The following is a 17,569-nucleotide window of genomic DNA, read 5'->3' on the forward strand; positions in this document are numbered from 1 at the left end:
TTTGTTCTTGTAGTTTACAGCATCATGGTAGAAATGGTTAAAATACCAAAAAGCCAGTACTAGTAGCTAAGTGAAGAGAGTCAGGGTGAACCATATATATTTCTATCACAGTTCCATTGATAAAGAACAAGGCTGTCCTACCCATTGTTAGCATATCCATAATAAGAAACAATGCCACCACCTAGCTCTTATGTAGCATTTTTCCATAGTACATCATTTTAATAAATATACTCGAGCTTTTCACATTCCCTCCCCATTGCATCTTCTGTATGCTGCCCTGCACTTGCAGAGACCCAGCCTCCATTCTGATCCTACCATACCGCTGCTAACTTACTCAACTCCACAGAATACTCATTACGGCTACAAAAATTATATGGATGATGCCCCTCCGTGGGGGCTGGAAGGAAGACTTCTGTAATCACTGGAGGTTAGATACAGGCCTGTGCAACAGAATAAGAGGAAGTCAGAACACTCCTATTTGAGCTACCTGGACTTCGAGTCCATTCACATACAATTAATAGGGTGTATGCTTACTCCATACCATCCCACCCTCAGTGCAGGTTGGTGGGGAATGGGTGGAATCTTGGCTCCATCCCCTCCCACATCGCTTCCATATTGGTGCACATAACAAAATTCATTCCGCACATGGATGTAAAAAATTAGAGGGAACACTAATTCTAGTGGTCTACACTACAGCCTATGTTAGCATAACCTATGTCGCTCAGTGATGAGACTCTCTCTCGCCTTGAGTGACATAAGTTACACTGACATAAGTGCTCGTGTGCGCAGCGCTATGTTGGCAGGATAGTTTCTCCTGCCAACATAGCTTCTGCCACTCATGTCTTCACCAGACACAGTGCAGCTGGATCAGTACAGCTGCAGCGCTGTACGCATACACATGGCCATTGTGCCACCAGAAAAATTCCCCTTTCCTTTAAATGCAGTGTCTGAAAAAGATCAGAAAGTTTTTTTTATTTTATTGTTATTAAACATGGATGATTTAACACCGATGAGAGGTAAGTTTAAGGGAAACACTTACTTCTTTGAGAGCAGCAGGAATTTTTTTCTGTTTTCTCCCAGATGGAATACTATGTAACACTGTAGACAAGGCACTGGATGGAGATTTATGGTTCACTGGGGATCCACTCTTAGGAGTGAAGTGGTTATCTAAAATGTATATAACATGCACTGTGCTTTTACATTGCAGACGACTAACATATACATAGTGTTCCTTACAAAAAGTTTTAAAACACCAGTGTAATTTCTGTTTGGTGTAAGGTAATTTAAAAAAAAAACAAAACAACATAGTTAATCTCTGAAACACTGCATATGATATTGTATTTCCTAACCATATTAAACAACAGGAATTTTGCCTCTCAGTACTGCAGTTCCATAAGTTACAATATCATGAGTCAGAGCCCCCAAAATCATGAGATATAAAAAAGTATAAATCCTGTTTTTGAACTCCCCCAGCCCACTCCCCATGTGTACAAGACAATTACAGGGTGAAAACTCAACCTTAACTACACACAACATATTCCCCGACACAAAATGCAGGCCCCATTCCCCTCTGCATCTGCTTCCTGACTCCTCCTCAGTACCCAAAAACCCAACGGCAGGGGCTCCTGCTGCTCTCCGCTCCCACCCAGCAAGGTCCTGCAGACCCCAACTCCCTGAGCACGCTTTCTCTCCCCAACTCAGGCCCCCTCCCCCAATCTCCTCAGCAAGGTCCTACAGCCTCCCACACTCTTCCCCTTTATTCCCCTGGCAGGCATCACTAGTGGCTCCCTGTGGCCGGCCTGCAGGTAAGAGGGCTGTCCCATGGGCCTACCTCCGTTAACTCCTCCTTCCTGCTTGTGGCTGAGGGTGGTGATTATTATTAGTATGGATTATGTATGTTACTCTAGCGCCTAGGAGTCCTAATCATAGACCTGGACCCCATTGTGCTAGGTGTTGTACAAACGCAGAACAAAAAAACTCCCTGCTCTAAAGAGATTACAATCTAAGTATAAGGCAAAACAATACAGATGGATATAGGTAGACAGATGGAGGAGTATAAGGAAACAATGAGACAATACTGGTCAGCGTGACAGGAAGCGATAGGGTGCTCTGTTCTGCTGCACCTGCTCTGTGACTGTGACATAGCTCAGGATGCAACGGGTGCCCCAGTATACTAGACAACTGCTGCAGCTACCTGCAGCACAGCATCCACTAGCAGCTGAAGGTGGAAACTGCAGGTGGCCTGGGCAAAGCTCCTGAGCACCCTCTGCTTTACAACAAGAGCCCTGGAAAAGTCACCTTGAAATCACATAATAATACTGCAAACAACAACACTGGTCTCTGGGTCCAAGAGGAAGGATGGGCCAGTGGTTAGGTGCCAGCCCGGCATTCAGTTCCCTGCTCTGCCACAGACTTCTTGTGTGACCTTGGGCAAGTCATTTGGTGTCTCTGTGCCTCAGTTCCCCTATCTGTAAAACAGGTTACTAGTACCCAACCTCACAGGGGTGCTGGGAGGATAAATGCAGTAAAGATTGTGAGGTGCTCAGATACGATGGAAATGGGGGCTATATAATTACGAGACAGAGAGAGATCGATTGAAAAAAAAGTTTTCCCTCTACCTTGTTTCTGTAGTTCTTTGAAGCAATGATCACACACTCTTGCTGGTTGGTTTTTCATATAGTCTAAGCCATGTTTATTTGTGGAACATGCCTGGCAGACAATCTGAAAACATGTAAAACGTTATTATATAGCATGCACAACCACACGCACACCAATCCCTTAAAAACATATATTTGAGTTTCATTAAACCCATGCTGTTGAGCCCCAAACAAGTAACAATTTTATAATGTGAGGGTTTGGAGGGACATGCATGCTAATTCACAGGGGTGTTCCACACAAAATACTCTTTCCAGAACTGATTTTACGTGACTGACAATATAAAACAGTTATATCATTTTCTGATTTTGTACAGAATAATTTTGAACAACAATAAAATAAAAATCTGAGAATGGAGGGTGAGTACTGGATTAGTGAGAAATATCAAATTTATGGACTAGCAAAGTGTAAATTAGCAAATTGTTATTGTATTGTCAAATCTCATCTACAAGTTTATTAAGAAACATGCTCAGTTTTTTAAAACTTGTATTTTAAGATGATCAGAATATCTATCTAGTTATATTATCCTCTTGTCTGTGTTATGGAAAAATTGATGTGTTTCAACTACACTGAATACTGAATTCCCATTTGACTAAAAAGTAAGATGTGAAATGAGACTATGTCAGGACAGCAATAAAATATACAATCTCTTTTTCCCTAGTTTCATGGGTATGCGTTGTTTGGAAGTCTCTCAAAATGGGTTCAACCTTAACTCACAGCCAGTGAAAAAGATACTTTGAATATTTAAGTTAATTTTCTTGGTATGCACTGTGCTACTGAAGGAGTGAAGGGCATGTCATTTTTTTCTCCTGAAATGTAAAATATGACAAGCACTGGATAGGTTTAACTAGAGAAGTGGTCTAATAACAAGGATATTTAAAGTAGGAAATCATGTTATTTTAACCTAAGCTATAATGTTCTCTCAACACAACAATATTGCTAATGTGTTTTAATGCAATGAAATTCTCCCATATGGAAACAAAAATCTTGAATGACTCTTGCAAAGGAAGGAAGTTACAAGATCACCCAACCTTTCCACATGCCCTGCAGTGATGTCTTCTCCAGGTCAATGTGAATTCACTAGTGCAGATCATACACATTGTGGCTCTAGTATCAGGAACCCAGATGGGAGCCTTTGATCCAAGAGGACTATCTTCATCCTCTTTCTCTGGATCTGCCTGCGAAAATGGAGATGGATCTCCATTAAATTACAAGCAGTAATGTATTTTTCACCACTGAATTATCAAGGTTAAATACAAGTATTCGGTTTCCTAAGGATTCTCCATTCATGTAACTGAGAAGTGTCTTAAATACAGATTCTCTGCTAGTTCACCAGCAACATTATAATAAATAAACTCTAAAAGAAGACGCTGAAATTATTTCATTGAATCATACAGGTGCTAATAAATCTCTATTTCAGTGCTGCCAATTCAGATATTTCAGGGGAGGGAGTTCCGGCAAATGCCGGTGTTTCTCTCCCTCCGCCCTCCCCAATAGGGATCCCATTCTGGTCCCTGTTCACGTCACCCCCCTCCTGTCATAGGGAACTTGGTTCTCCCCAAGGTGCGCCACCAGGAATCGAGTTCTAGATGGACTCCACTCCACTCCACCATACAGAAGCAGACTCCCTCCCTGAGTACCAGGTCACAATATCATTTGGTTTGGCCACCTCTCCAGCTGTACCGAGGGATGCCCAGGTCAGATTTCAGTGGCGTTTAGACCACACTGTTGCAGCAATGCTCCAGACTGCTCCATTGATCTAGTACAGGACTACTGCTTAAGTGATCAGATCATGCCTCACCCCCCAGCTCCGTTGCCTAGGTCACCTGGAGCAAGTGTAAAAACCTTGGGTGGATGGGAGTGTTTGCCCGCCCCCCCACACACACACATTGGCACCACTACTCTACTTGTTTAGTATCAAGATATTCCAGTTCGTTTACGTCCATTATCTTAGCTAGCGTCACTCTGTTTTAAGGACTAGAATGGATGGATATCTAATCCTTTTTCTCTTGTTCTTAGGATTACTTAAAAACCCACATCTGAATTTTTTTAATGAAACTATGAAAGATATACATGTCAAATTCTGTTCTATTATTAGTACTTGCCAATTTTCTTTTCTAAAATGCTGTGCTTTGTTTTAATATGTAGTAGAAAATAGATTCATGCCCAAAGAAATCTAAGAGAATGGTGTGGTATACCTCTTCAAGACTTTTACTTGGGTTAAATGTGATTCTCTTCTTTGTATAGTCTTCAATTGATCTGGAGATGGCTTCTAACCATTCATCTCTTTCTGTAGCAGAACTGTTGGTGTCAAAGACATTGAAGTATGGTCAACATTAAAAATGTCTAAAAACTGACTCTGGCTATGGCGTGGTTTTTGCCAGGCACACATCACGTTATTTCTTTTTTGTTTTTAATGACTATTAGTTTAGATTATATTAGGCTGATGTGGGAGTACAGTAAGAGCATTAAAGAGAAGTAGATTTAGAGCATGCATTTGGAGGCAACTGAAGCTGTGCGGTATATAGGCTCAGGCAGGACAATTCCAGATGTAAGGGGCAACACAGAAGAAAACTTGGGGGCCCTCATGCACAGGGGATAAAAAGACGACCGAATCAGGATTAGTGGAATGCTGGTCTAATCTGTGAAAAAGAAGAGACAAGATATAGGCAGGAGCAGAGCTATGTACTGTTGGCCCTTTGACTATCCCTCCCACTGGGAAGAAGAATATTTTGCCAAATCCAAATATTTACTTACGTTGTTTTTTTATCCAGTGAGAAAAAGCCAATATGCATTAGTTCTGGAATGGCCATGTCTAAGCCAACTTCTATGGTTCAGAGATTCTGACTAAAGTTTTCAAAATTTCGTTGCCTTTAATTACCCTGCTAAATCTATATTTCAGCAACTAAATTGTAAGTGGCCCAATTTTCAGAGTTGCTGGCTGAGCCTCCATAGTGCACATTAACTAACATGAGTGCACAATCCAGTCCCTAATCCTGCAAACATTCAGCATTTATTCACTTTAGGAGTCCCACTGAAATCAATTATGTGCTACTGGTTTGCAGGGCCACAGTGTTCTCATTATTAACTTACGAAAACTAAATTCTGGAGTTCTGTACAGACCAGAGTGCAGTCTAGACCTTCACACAGCCATTAGATCAAACTGCCAATAAGATTTGCAATATATCTATTTACACCTATATCTCCGCTAGAAAATGGGCAAAGTTTTGCTATGTTAAGTTTGTAAAAATTTAACTTCTCCTTTACAGTCTTTTCAAACTTCAGTTCTGTTGTGTGTACTGAACATATTAAATATGGCTGTCAGTAAAAATAGCAGAAGGGAAGCCTCTCTCTCAAAAGTCTGGTAAAAATTTTATGTGACCTGTTTTGGAACACACAGAGTATGAGCACACTGGAAAAAACATTAAATTGCCAAATGAGACCCAAAAGCCATGAGAATGAGATATAATCAGATGAATGATACTGAAAGATGAGACATACAGTCTGTATGTAGGTGATTGAGTCACTACACATCCATTGTACATACTGATGGAAATTGCATCAGTCGTTGAAAAAAATCCCTACACCTTCCCCCCTAGCTCACATACCCTGTTCATCTTATAACAGATATAATGACTTTGGCATTGGGCATTTCCTGAGGATTAATTACAGCTAGAAATCTTCAACTGCACCTTGGGACATCTTCTCCCAACTGGTCATTAATCCCTAGTAAATGCCTTGTGCTTCTATCATTATTGTTTAAATCACAATTCTTGTCTAGATAGCTTCAACAAGATAGACAAGCACTGATTTATTTTATTTTTAAAAAGAAGAGAATTGAATGCTCCCACAGAATCAAAAGTGACAGCACTAGAAAATGAAGTTTTATAGAAACACAGAAGTAGCATTTCTAGTATCAATATGCCTTAATTCAGAGATAGTGGGGCCACTTCTAAGTGTTAAATTTCTAAGGACCTAACAAGCAGTGACCTCAATTGCTGCTGCCCAAAAAGTGTGCCACAATTAGCACCTATTACAGCAGTAGCATGTTCGTTTAGGTTTTTTTCTTTTTTTTTTTTTTTTTTTTTTTACTGCTAACACCTCTCTGCTAGGGAACAGTTTGATTCCACCAAATTTTTTGCATATAAAAAAGTATTTCACCAAGTTTGATAGAAACAATTTTTGGGCACAAAAGTTATAAGAAATAAGTGCTATGCATTCATCCTTAGGAAATTATAATCTATTTTTATAATGTCATTTACATGGGAAAAAAATCACAACCCCTTAGCCAAAGCTACAGTCTATATATGCAGAGGAGTCTCTCAGTTATTTCCTTCATTTACAATTAAAGTATCATTCCCACGCATCATTCTGAAATGTTAATTTCCCCTGAACAGTGAAACCAAACAAACCTATAATCTCAATTGTTAAGATTCAATTATATGTATGTAGGTATGTTCATTTGGCACCCCAATAATTTTAAGGATAATTCAGTGTCATTTCCATAAAGCATCATATTAGCCAGAGCAGAGATGTTATAGTCCTATCCTGCATTTGTGTCAAGGCTCTTCCTACATATTTGTGAAGTGCTCAGTCATTGTGGCACCTAAGCATCAAAGGTCTGAATCTGCACTGACTGCAGCATTCAATGGCAAAATTGTCACTGACTTCAACAGGTGCAGAATCAAGTCATATGCTGTGTACAATGCATCCTTCGCCCAATATGCAAAATATCTACATTAGAGATAAATGTAAATATATACAACAACACTTCTTTTCAATCCCCAGTTATAGATAACTGCTATTACTCAGGCACAACTGTGCTACTTCCTTTGGCTGCTTAGACAATGTTAACTTGGGTGCCTCTCTGTTTTAAACACAGTTTTGTTCAAACATCCTGAAGTCAATAGATGCAAGGTCACAGAGCATGACGAAGCCCACACTACTGCTGTTTTGCAAAAAAAAGAAGGAATGTATCTTTGCTCATTGATATCAGGATTGTTACAGCGCACAGAATGTACAACGCTCATGGCTCAAATTCTCTAAACAGCTAGAATAGGAGAATCAAGCCTTTGGAAAAGACAGCTTCACAAAGACAGATAAGAGCTTTTCTACAATAATTTAGTGGCAACGAATACTCTGAATGCTACCTGAGAGGATTTAGTTTGCTGGTAACAGCAACGTATTTTCCTAACGCCATTGACTTGATTCATATATGTGGGAGCCAAAATGTGAAAGATTTGGCTAAAGTCCACACTGTATCTGTTTTTTATGATTCAATAATTTAATGCCACCTTGTATTTTGAAGCTTCAAAATGCAATCTGTTTCCTGTTCTAATGACATCTGTGCTACAGCTAGAAGACCCTCTCCCTCAAACTTATATCAAAAGCCTCGTTATCACATCAGTATTTTATTGCTGGGTTTCATGTCTCTCCTTGTTAATGCTAAAAAGCAGTGACAGGGAAATGTCATCACTTAGCAATAACTTTGGAAGAGAAGCAGAAGCAGAAACAAGTCCAGAATTAACTCTCTTTTCAAAGCCTAAAATAAAACCACTTAAGTGAACATTTTTAGACTTATGTTTTGTTTTTTTTTTAAAAGGAACAGCATTTTTTCTCTCAAAAGGTAGCAAGAAATAATTCTCATAGGGTATTAGGTGACTTGAATAAAACTCATACTTTCTGTCTTTTCAGTCTGGTGAACAGTTAAACAAATATAACGGTGTGAGCAAAATTCTGATACAAATGGTAGTCATTGCCCAGACACTTCAAAGACTAACCTCCTTTGGTACAGAATCTGAACTTGGGGGAAGTTTTCCCTAGAAATCAAGGTGAACTGCACAGCAGTGGCATTACATGAACATAAAAACTCATTAGCTGTAACTCCGTGATCGTCTAAAATAAAACAAAACTTAAACAAGATTAGGAGAAGGAATTGAAACTAGTTTATCTTCATTTGAGGAACCCTCTACAAATTCTCCGTGCTTACTACTGTAGATGAGAGCAACCTTCATTGCACAAATTCAAAACAATAAGTGTAAACTTAGACAATATGCAGCTTCATAGTTTATGTATTGTATTTGAAAAATGTGTGCTATTTAATATACATAATTTGTTTAGGATATTTACCTTGCTGAGAGTATGAAGGATCGCTCTACGCTTTCTATGTTCAACTCATTTTGATATGCTTCCTGGGTTGGTTTTCTAACCTACAGTGGATGTAGAAAACAACTCTTAATTGAAAATGAATCAATATGACTTCAAGGAGATACCTGTAACAACAGGTGACTTAAACCAATAGACTTTTCTCTTGCAGAAAGAGTAAAAACTGGTCTGGAAATAGCACAACAGTAGGAGCTCACGCACCAGCCTATCACTTCTGAAATCCCGAGTTTCAAGTGTAACTGACTTTATGGGTCGAGTGTTTATGTAGCCACCCCAGGATATTTGCCGACATCACAGAACACAGAACGCAGTCTTGTAAACAGTCTCTCATGCTGCCTCCTGTGAATCTGGGACCTCAGCTGAACTTGGCCCTTTTCTCTGGCAGCACCACACACTTAACTCCTGAGCAGGAGCAGAAGGCGGTTTGTCCTACTGTACCCGTGTCCCCAACAGCCGTGTCTGCCTATGTCAGTGTATGTAATAGAAGTTTCTTGATACAGCTCAGGATATTCCAGCTGGGAGATGGCCGGACACAACACTTTCCAGAGGGGTTATAGGAAAGGTACAATTAAAAAAAGAGGGGGGCCAACTCTGGGGACTTTTCATGAAGGCCTGAGACTGTACCTCTCCTCCTAACTCATGTATTTTCCCCTAGGTTTGGCAGTCTTTGAAGAAACCCAGCTGTGGAGGATTTGGCCCACCAGAAAGTTCTCAGGCAATCAGAGAGGTGTGTGTTTTTTGAGGGTGGGCAAAAAAGCCAGAAGGGCCATGAGGCAGGGGAGGGGCAGCCATACATACACAAGTAGGCAGCCTTTGTTTCAGCCTAATGATGGACCCAAGGCAGTTAATATTAAGGTGCAATAGTAGAACTACCTGAGGAAGCCTTCCCAGGCCAGCCAACACTAATCTCTCTGTTTCTCCCCTTTGATAGCATTACAATTCTCCTCCTCTTTTTCCAACTGGCCCAAACAATGAATACATTTTTAAAAGGATAAGTATTAATGGCCCGAAGGTCCACATACCATGCAACAAAGAATATGCTTCTATCATGGCTCTTAATATAAGCAACTTATATTTCTTTCCAACAATAAACATACTTGTCTATAGAAAAATTACATGAAGGAGTTCAGATACGTTTTGACAAAAAATTGCCATAGAAGAGATCTCACCTTCATTCCAGCCAATGAAAGCATGTTGTTGAGTTTATACATGCCAGACTGTACTGGAGTTGTATATAATAGAGCATCATTAAACTGCAATACAAAACAAACACTTTCAAATGGTTAAAGGGTTAAATAAAAAAAAGATAGTTTCAACTATAGTGTACTGAAAATGTATGAAATTTGTATAGAACTGATACACATGCATTGAGGGTAGAAATTTAGAGTCTAGAAATGTGTCCTCTATGTGCTATTACTTTAGTTTGGATTCTGAGAAGAGAGTTCTATTTACTTGTAACAAATGTTCATGTATATAGTGTAGGTAAGAATAAAGGTCTATTAACATTTTAGTCATGTAAACATTTTTGTCACATTCTCTGCACAAAGATTTTTTAAAAGCTGAAAGGAAATTCCCAAAATAAAAAAGCTATTTATCAATGAAAAGTACATTTATGGGCAAACTGGGAGTACTGGTGTCAGAGAATAGGCCATTGAAACCCATAAGGAACAGTTTCTTGCAAATAAAAGTTGTATTACACACACAGAAAAAACTGCATTCAGAGAACATTAGTAAAGTTGCAAAGTCAAGCACTAAAGTTAGGAAATGCATACACTACCCTAGTCATAGGCAACCTTAATTCTGACATCTCTAGTTACTCGTATCACAAATGAATGCTGAACAAATACAAACAATGAAGAGCACATAGTATTTCATACAGCATTCTGGACTGAAGCTTGGCTCTGGACTGCATTTTGTCCAAGTTAGTGCTCAAGACTTCACTAAATTTGAGGAGCTACTATATTATTCGTATTACACTAGCACCAGTTAAGATGGTGCCCCATTGGGCCAGACACCACACAAACATAAAGTAAGAGTCAGATCCTGCCTCAAAGCGTTTATGTCTAAACAGACAAGACAGATAAAGGATGGGCAGGGAAGCAGACACAGAGAAATTGTGTGACTTAGCCAAGGTCACAGAGCAGGTCAGCAGCAAGGCCACGAATAGAACCTAGGACCCTTGACTCTCAGCCCAGCGCCCAATCCAAAGATACACTATAAACTTGTTAAAAATGTGACAAGTACAAGTCTGTCGTATCTTACGCTGGGGTTACATTCTGCAGTCAGCGTGTAAAGCCAAAATCACGTATAGTCAAAATTACATTGAGTGCAATGGTGGGCGGAATTGCCAGCATTACAGGTACAGTATTTAAATTGTTATTTTTCTCTTTTTTTTGTTTTTGCTGACCATGTAAAGCTGAAATCGCGCATGTTAAATGCACATAAGATGCGACAGACCTGTAATGCTCTGGACACCCGATTTTGGATTTTCAAATCTATTAGAATTCAAAGGACTAGAGTAGTAGTCTCAGCTTTTCAAAAACTCAGACTCTTTTCTCAAAAAGTTTTTAAAAACAGTGACTGAATTTTGGTCAAGCAGAAAGAATTTTATAACTGAGATTTTTTGTTTATCTTTTAGTGTACACAAATCATCTTGCTAAACCACACTGAACAGGCAAAACAGTGACACAAACTACATATAAAATGCACATTTTTTTTTTAAACAGTCAGCTGAAGTTGCCAGTTATTTATATTTGCGGTGTGAATGTTTCTACCACTATTCAATTACTCTGGCATTAGGCACATAGAAATGTACATGGCATCTTACCAGAAAAAACATTCGCGGCTGCATGACCTTCCTGGAAAGCTTCATCAACGTTCCTTCTTTGAGAAAGACCTGGCAAGTTAAAGAAGATAAACAAATATTGCAAAACTTAGCTGTTGAGGGCACAAAAACTGCATGAATAAGCTTCTCTCTTTAAAATTCTTATTCATTTAGTGTCATAGGCGTGTTTGAAATTTCATAAAAGACACGAAGTAAAACACATCAAGCACAAATGATCATGAAGAAAGATTTCCTGTTCTGGAATACAAAACTTGCAGATTAGCATTTTAGATAAACTTGTTATAAAAAATGTACTCCTGCATAATTATCCCTAGGTATCCTTATAAATATAAATGGATTATTAAAAGAGGAACTTATTGGAATTAGCACAATATAAAAACAATACTTGGACACTGGAAGAAGGTCCCATCTGCAGTAAATGACTGGGCCTCAATATAACTGACCTAGCTTCTTATGAGAAGTTGATCCTTAACTGCAGCTAACATGCAACATCCAAAAGATGTGGACTCCATGTTTAAACATAAAATTGCTAACCTATCACATATGGAGCTGCTCATACCTTTTCCAGAGGCTGAGCAACAGTGCTCCCACAATTGCAGCTTATGGACACAATTCCGCAAACTTCAGAACAAGTAACTTCACTCATAGGAGTAGTTTCACTGAGATCAGTGGGACTGTTCATGGCAGGGTGATTGAGAGAATAAAGATGGGTCCTTACATCTGTATCTCACTTGTTTAGTGTTGTACAAGTCACATTATGAATCAATTAAAATCTCGAACAAGAAAAAACCCTAAGAGATTCCATGGTAATTAGCAAGCTTCTCCTATTAAAATGTAATTGGGACAAAGGGCTCAATCCTGCACTCGAGAGGAGCTGATCCCAAAGAAATCCACAGGGATTGTGTACTTGCACTGGAGGACGGAGTTTGCTCTAACTTATTTTTAAGTCTTTCCTCTGACTTCTCATGTTCCAACTGAAGTTGCAACAATGTGGTGGCAAAGCTTGCAGTATAGCTGCGAACAAAATACACAGAATGATAGAATCGGAGGACTGGAAGGGACCTCAAGAGGTCTTCTAGTCCAGTCCCCTGCACTCAAAGCGGGACTAAGTATTATCTAGAGTAGACCATCCCTGATAGGTGTTTGTCCAACCTGCTCTTAAAAATCTCCAATGATGGAGATTCCACAACCTCCCTAGACAATTTATTCCAGTGCTTAACCACCCTGACAGTTAGGAAGTTTTTCTTAACGTCCAACTTAAACCTCCCTTGCTGCAATTTAAGCACATTGCTTCTTGTCCTATCCTCAGTGGTTAAGTAGAACAATTTATCACCCTCCTCTTTATAACAACCTTTCATGTACTTGAAAACTGTTACCATGTCCCCGCCCCCGCAGTCTTTTCATCTCCAGACTAAACAAACCCAGTTTTTTCAATCTTCCCTCCTGCGTCATGTTTGCATGGTTTTTGTTGCTCTTCTCTGTACTTTCTCCAGTTTATCCACATCTTTCCTGAAATGGGGGGAGTGAGGATGTGGTGTGCTAGGGGAGGAGGCGGAGAAGAGGTATGGCCGGGGCGGGGACTTGGGGGAAGGGGCTGAGGTGGGAAAAGGCAGTGCGGGGACTTTGGGGAAGGGGTGGAATGGGGGTGGGGCAAGGGTGGTGCAGAGGCGAGGCCAGGTCAAGCACCTCCGAGCAGAAGAGAAGTCAGTGCCTATGGTTAGACCCTGAGCATGCAAGCAAGACCCATCAGCCAGACACCCGTGAAAGAATTCTCTACAGTAATTCAGATGCCTCCCCATCTAGTGTCCCATCTCTGGCCTTTAGAGATATTTAATGCCAGCAGTTGCAGATTGGCTACAAGCCATTGTAGCCAGTCTCATCAGACCATCCCCTCTGTAAACTTATCAAGCTCAGTCTTGAAGCTAGTTAGGGTTCCCCCCCTCCACCCCCACTTCCCTTGGAAGGCTGTTCCAGAACTTCACTCCTCTGATGGTTAGAAACCTTAATCTAATTTGAAGCCTAAACTCATTGATGACCAGTTTATATCCATTTGTTCTTGTGTCCATATTAGCGCTTAACTTATAACTCCTTTTCTTTCCTGGTATTTATCCCTCTGATGTGTTTAGAGACAGCAATCATATCTCCCTTCAGCCTTCTTTTGGTTAGTTAGGCTAAACAAACCCAACTCTGAGTCTCCTCTCATAAGGTAGGTTTTGCATTCCTCTGATCATCCTAGTAGCCTCTCTCTGCACCTGTTCCAGTTTGAATACATCTTTCTTAAACATGGGAGATGAGAAATGCACAGTTCTCACTGCTTAAACAGTAGTTATATATGCCTAGTATCACTTTAGTCTGCAGTTTCCTTGCTGCTAAATGCTGAATGCCTTTTTGCAGAACTTACCCTTCCTGGTTGAACAATTTCATGATGCCCATTTAAACTGTATTGAATCTGCATAAGCTTCTGAAAGTTATCCTATGGGGGGAAAAAACAAAAATATAATTGCCCTTCAATTTAATGAAAATGCATTAGACAGTTTTAACAGACATCAACTTCCACAATTAGGATACTTACTCCTTGTTTCATGATATCATTGGCATGGTTGGCTACTTCTATGACAACAGCCAGAGCACCTGAAGTGTGAAGGAACAGAATTTAGTTATCCAGTCTAGCCAGTGGTTCAGTGATCCATAACATGTCGCCCAATTCAGCTGGTGCTAAGGGGCTCAAGAGTGTTTCGTACCCATGTGGTATTGAAAATGTAAAATCTCTAAAAGGGAAGAGTTACCCAAGATGGGAGGCAGTTTGGTAATTTGAATGCAATTAAGCATCCCAAATAATGGAACTTTTATAGGTTTAGAGACGTTCGGTAATACTATCACTAGGCCACTAAAACCAAAACACTATTTTTTCTTTCTATTCTGGTATTTACACAGGTCTCAGTGTAGCACTTGAGTTCCTGGACACATACGTCTATAACTGTTCAATTCTTAGCGAGAGGGAAAATAGGTTAAAACATATAATGGACAAACTTCAAAAGGTATAGGGGTGTTTAAGGCCTGATCTGGGAATTAAGTGGAAGCATGAACTAGGAGCTCCTGCTTAGACTGATGTTAGGAGCAGTTTGGGGTTTTGTTTTAAATTTCTTTCACACTGGAAACAAATACAGCTTCCAAATAATCAGAAGGCATGGAAATACCGAACATGCCCAATAAACATCATAATACAAAGATCGAGATGTCTTTAAACCTAGGGCCTCTCAGAGAGTCAGCTGCACATGCTGAAGCTGAGCCACAGGAATTTTCTGTCCAAGGAAAGCTGGACTGAATTAGCTCCAAATAAGATACAGGTGGCTGAACATTTCTTAAAACCTCCTTCAGAGATTTGTTATTAAAACAAATCCATGCAAAAGTATTCATTCATTGACTTCAAGAAAAATTAAGACGGATGAATCCTACAGTAAATTGGCTGGGATTCACTGGGGAAGATTTAAGGTCCTGTTCTTTTTGCGGATACAGACTAACGCAGCTGCTACTCTGAAACCTGTCATTATCTTTTATAGTATCGTGATTCCAAAACAAATTTTAAGATTTTGAAAGTCTAATAACTATACTCAAGAGTAAATAATAAACGAAGTGAACAGGTATAGGAAATGGTATGAAAACTGTTTTTGGAAAAAAGGCTCCTCTCACTTTCTAATGTTGCACTACCTATAAGGAGTAACATGTGCAAGAAAGCCCAGAGGGCCCTGAGGTGACCTGCAGATATAGTTTTGGACACCTAGCCCATATAGGTCTTTATTTACGCAGTTAAAGGGACATAGCCAACTTTACTATTACATTCTGACTTGTTTTTTAACCTACTGTTGTCACAAGCAACACCTAGGGTATGTCTACACTACGGGATTATTCTGATTTTACATAAACTGGTTTTGTAAAACAGATTGTATAAAGTCAAGTGCACGTGGCCACACTAAGCACATTAATTCGGCAGTGTGCGTCCATGTATCAAGGCTAGCGTCGATTTCCGGAGCATTGCACTGTGGGTAGCTATCCCGTACCTATCCCATAGTTCCCGCAGTCTTCCCTGCCCACTGGAATTCTGGGTTGAGATCCCAATGCAGAAACAGTGTTGCGGGTGGTTCTGGGTAAATGTCGTCACTCAATCCTTCCTCCGTGAAAGCAACGGCAGACAATCATTTCGCGCCCTTTTTCCCTGGATTGCCCTGGCAGACCCCATAGCATGGCAACCATGGAGCCCGTTTTGCCTTTTGTCACTGTCACCGTACGTGTACTGGATGCTGCTGACAGATGAGGTACTGCAGTGCTACACAGCAGCATTCATTTGCCTTTGCAAGGTAGCAGAGACGGTTACCATCCCTATTTCACGGTCCGCCATGCCACTGTAAATTGGTGATGAGACGGTTATCAGTCGTTCTGTACCGTCTGCTGCTGTCATGGGTGCTCCTGGCTGGTCTCGCTGAGGTCGGCAGGGGGAACATGGACAAAAATGGGAATGACTCCCCGGGTCATTTCCTTCTTTATATTTTGTCTAAAAATAGAGTCAGTCCTGCCTAGAATATGGGGCAAGTCTACTAGAGAACCAGAGAGCACAGCTGCTCCGTGTCAGAGCCCCAGAGATCCCGCAGAAATGATGAGCTGCATGCCATTCTAGGGGGTGCCCCTGCAACAACCCCACCCGTTGCTTCCCTCCTCCCCCAATCCTCCTGGGCTACCGTGGCAGTGTCCCCCCATTTGTGTGATGAAGTAATAAAGAATGCAGGAATAAGAAACACTGACTCTTTAGTGAGATAAAATGAAGGGGAGGAAGCCTCCACTACTATGATAGTCCAGGCAGTACAGAATCTTTTCTTTAGACATAAAAGGGGTCGGGGGGGCGCTAATGGAGCTCAGCCTCCAGTTGCTATGATGAGGACGGTTACCAGCCGTTCTGTACCATCTGCCGGGAATGACCAGGAGTCATTCCCATTTTTACCCAGGGGCCCCCGGCTGAGCTCACCAAGGCCAGCCAGGAGCACTCACAGGCTGATGATGACGATGGATAACAGTCATATTGTACCGTCTGTCACCGGGAAGGGGATGCCGGTGTTCAGCATGCAGTAGACATAGGGTGACACTGAAAAAAAGGCAAGAAACGTTTTTTTTTTCCTTTTCTTTTGGGGGAGGGGGAAGGATGTAAATTGATGACATATACCCTGAAACACCCGGGAAAATGTTTTTGACCCTTCAGGCATTGGGAGCTCAGCCAAGAATGCAAATGCTTTTCGGAGACTGCGGGATAGCTGGAGTCCTCAGGCCCCTCTCTCTCCCTGCATGAGCGTCCATTTAATTCTTTGGCTTTCCGTTACGCTTGTCACACAGCACTGTGCTGTGGCTTCTGTCTATCATAGCCTGGAGATTTTTTCAAATGCTTTGCCATTTCATCTTCTGTAACAGAGCTCTGATAGAACAGATTTGTCTCCCCATACAGCGATCAGATCTAGTATCTCCCGTACGGCCCATGCTGGAGCTCTTTTTGGATTTGGGACTGCATTGCCACCCGTGCTGATCAGAACTCCACGCTGGGCAAACAGGAAATTAAATTCAAAAGTTCGCGGGGCTTTTCCTGTCTACTTGGCCAGTGCATCCGAGTTCAGATTGCTTTCCAGAGCTGTCACAATGGTGCACTGTGGGATACCGCCTGGAGGCCAATACCATCGATTTGCAGCCACGATAACCCTAATCCGACATGGCAATACCAATTTCAGCGCTACTCCTCTCGTCAGGGAGGAGTACAGAAATCAGTCTAAAGAGCCCTTTATATCAATATAAAGGGCCTCGTTGTGTGGACGGGTGCAGGGTTAAATCGGTTTAACGCTGCTGAATTCTGTTTAAACGCGTAGTGTA

General features: G+C 40.9%; 1 protein-coding gene across 2 annotated transcripts in view; it reads right to left on the bottom strand.

Annotated features, from left to right (window-relative positions):
• Positions 1-17,569, bottom strand: part of FGD6 (FYVE, RhoGEF and PH domain containing 6) — a 104,484-nt gene that overhangs the window by 17,338 nt on the left and 69,577 nt on the right. For both annotated transcript variants that reach the window (XM_050934296.1, XM_050934286.1), the window contains exons 10-18: positions 14,238-14,296; positions 14,067-14,138; positions 11,648-11,716; positions 9,990-10,073; positions 8,785-8,864; positions 4,854-4,956; positions 3,687-3,833; positions 2,619-2,721; positions 1,040-1,167 (exon numbers count right to left, since the gene is read on the bottom strand). In XM_050934296.1, the coding sequence (XP_050790253.1) occupies positions 1,040-1,167; positions 2,619-2,721; positions 3,687-3,833; positions 4,854-4,956; positions 8,785-8,864; positions 9,990-10,073; positions 11,648-11,716; positions 14,067-14,138; positions 14,238-14,296 (845 nt within the window). The remainder of the gene's footprint in view (positions 1-1,039; positions 1,168-2,618; positions 2,722-3,686; positions 3,834-4,853; positions 4,957-8,784; positions 8,865-9,989; positions 10,074-11,647; positions 11,717-14,066; positions 14,139-14,237; positions 14,297-17,569) is intronic.

Source organism: Gopherus flavomarginatus, chromosome 1 (genome assembly GCF_025201925.1).
Source record: "Gopherus flavomarginatus isolate rGopFla2 chromosome 1, rGopFla2.mat.asm, whole genome shotgun sequence".
In the NCBI taxonomy this organism is placed as follows: domain Eukaryota; kingdom Metazoa; phylum Chordata; order Testudines; family Testudinidae; genus Gopherus; species Gopherus flavomarginatus.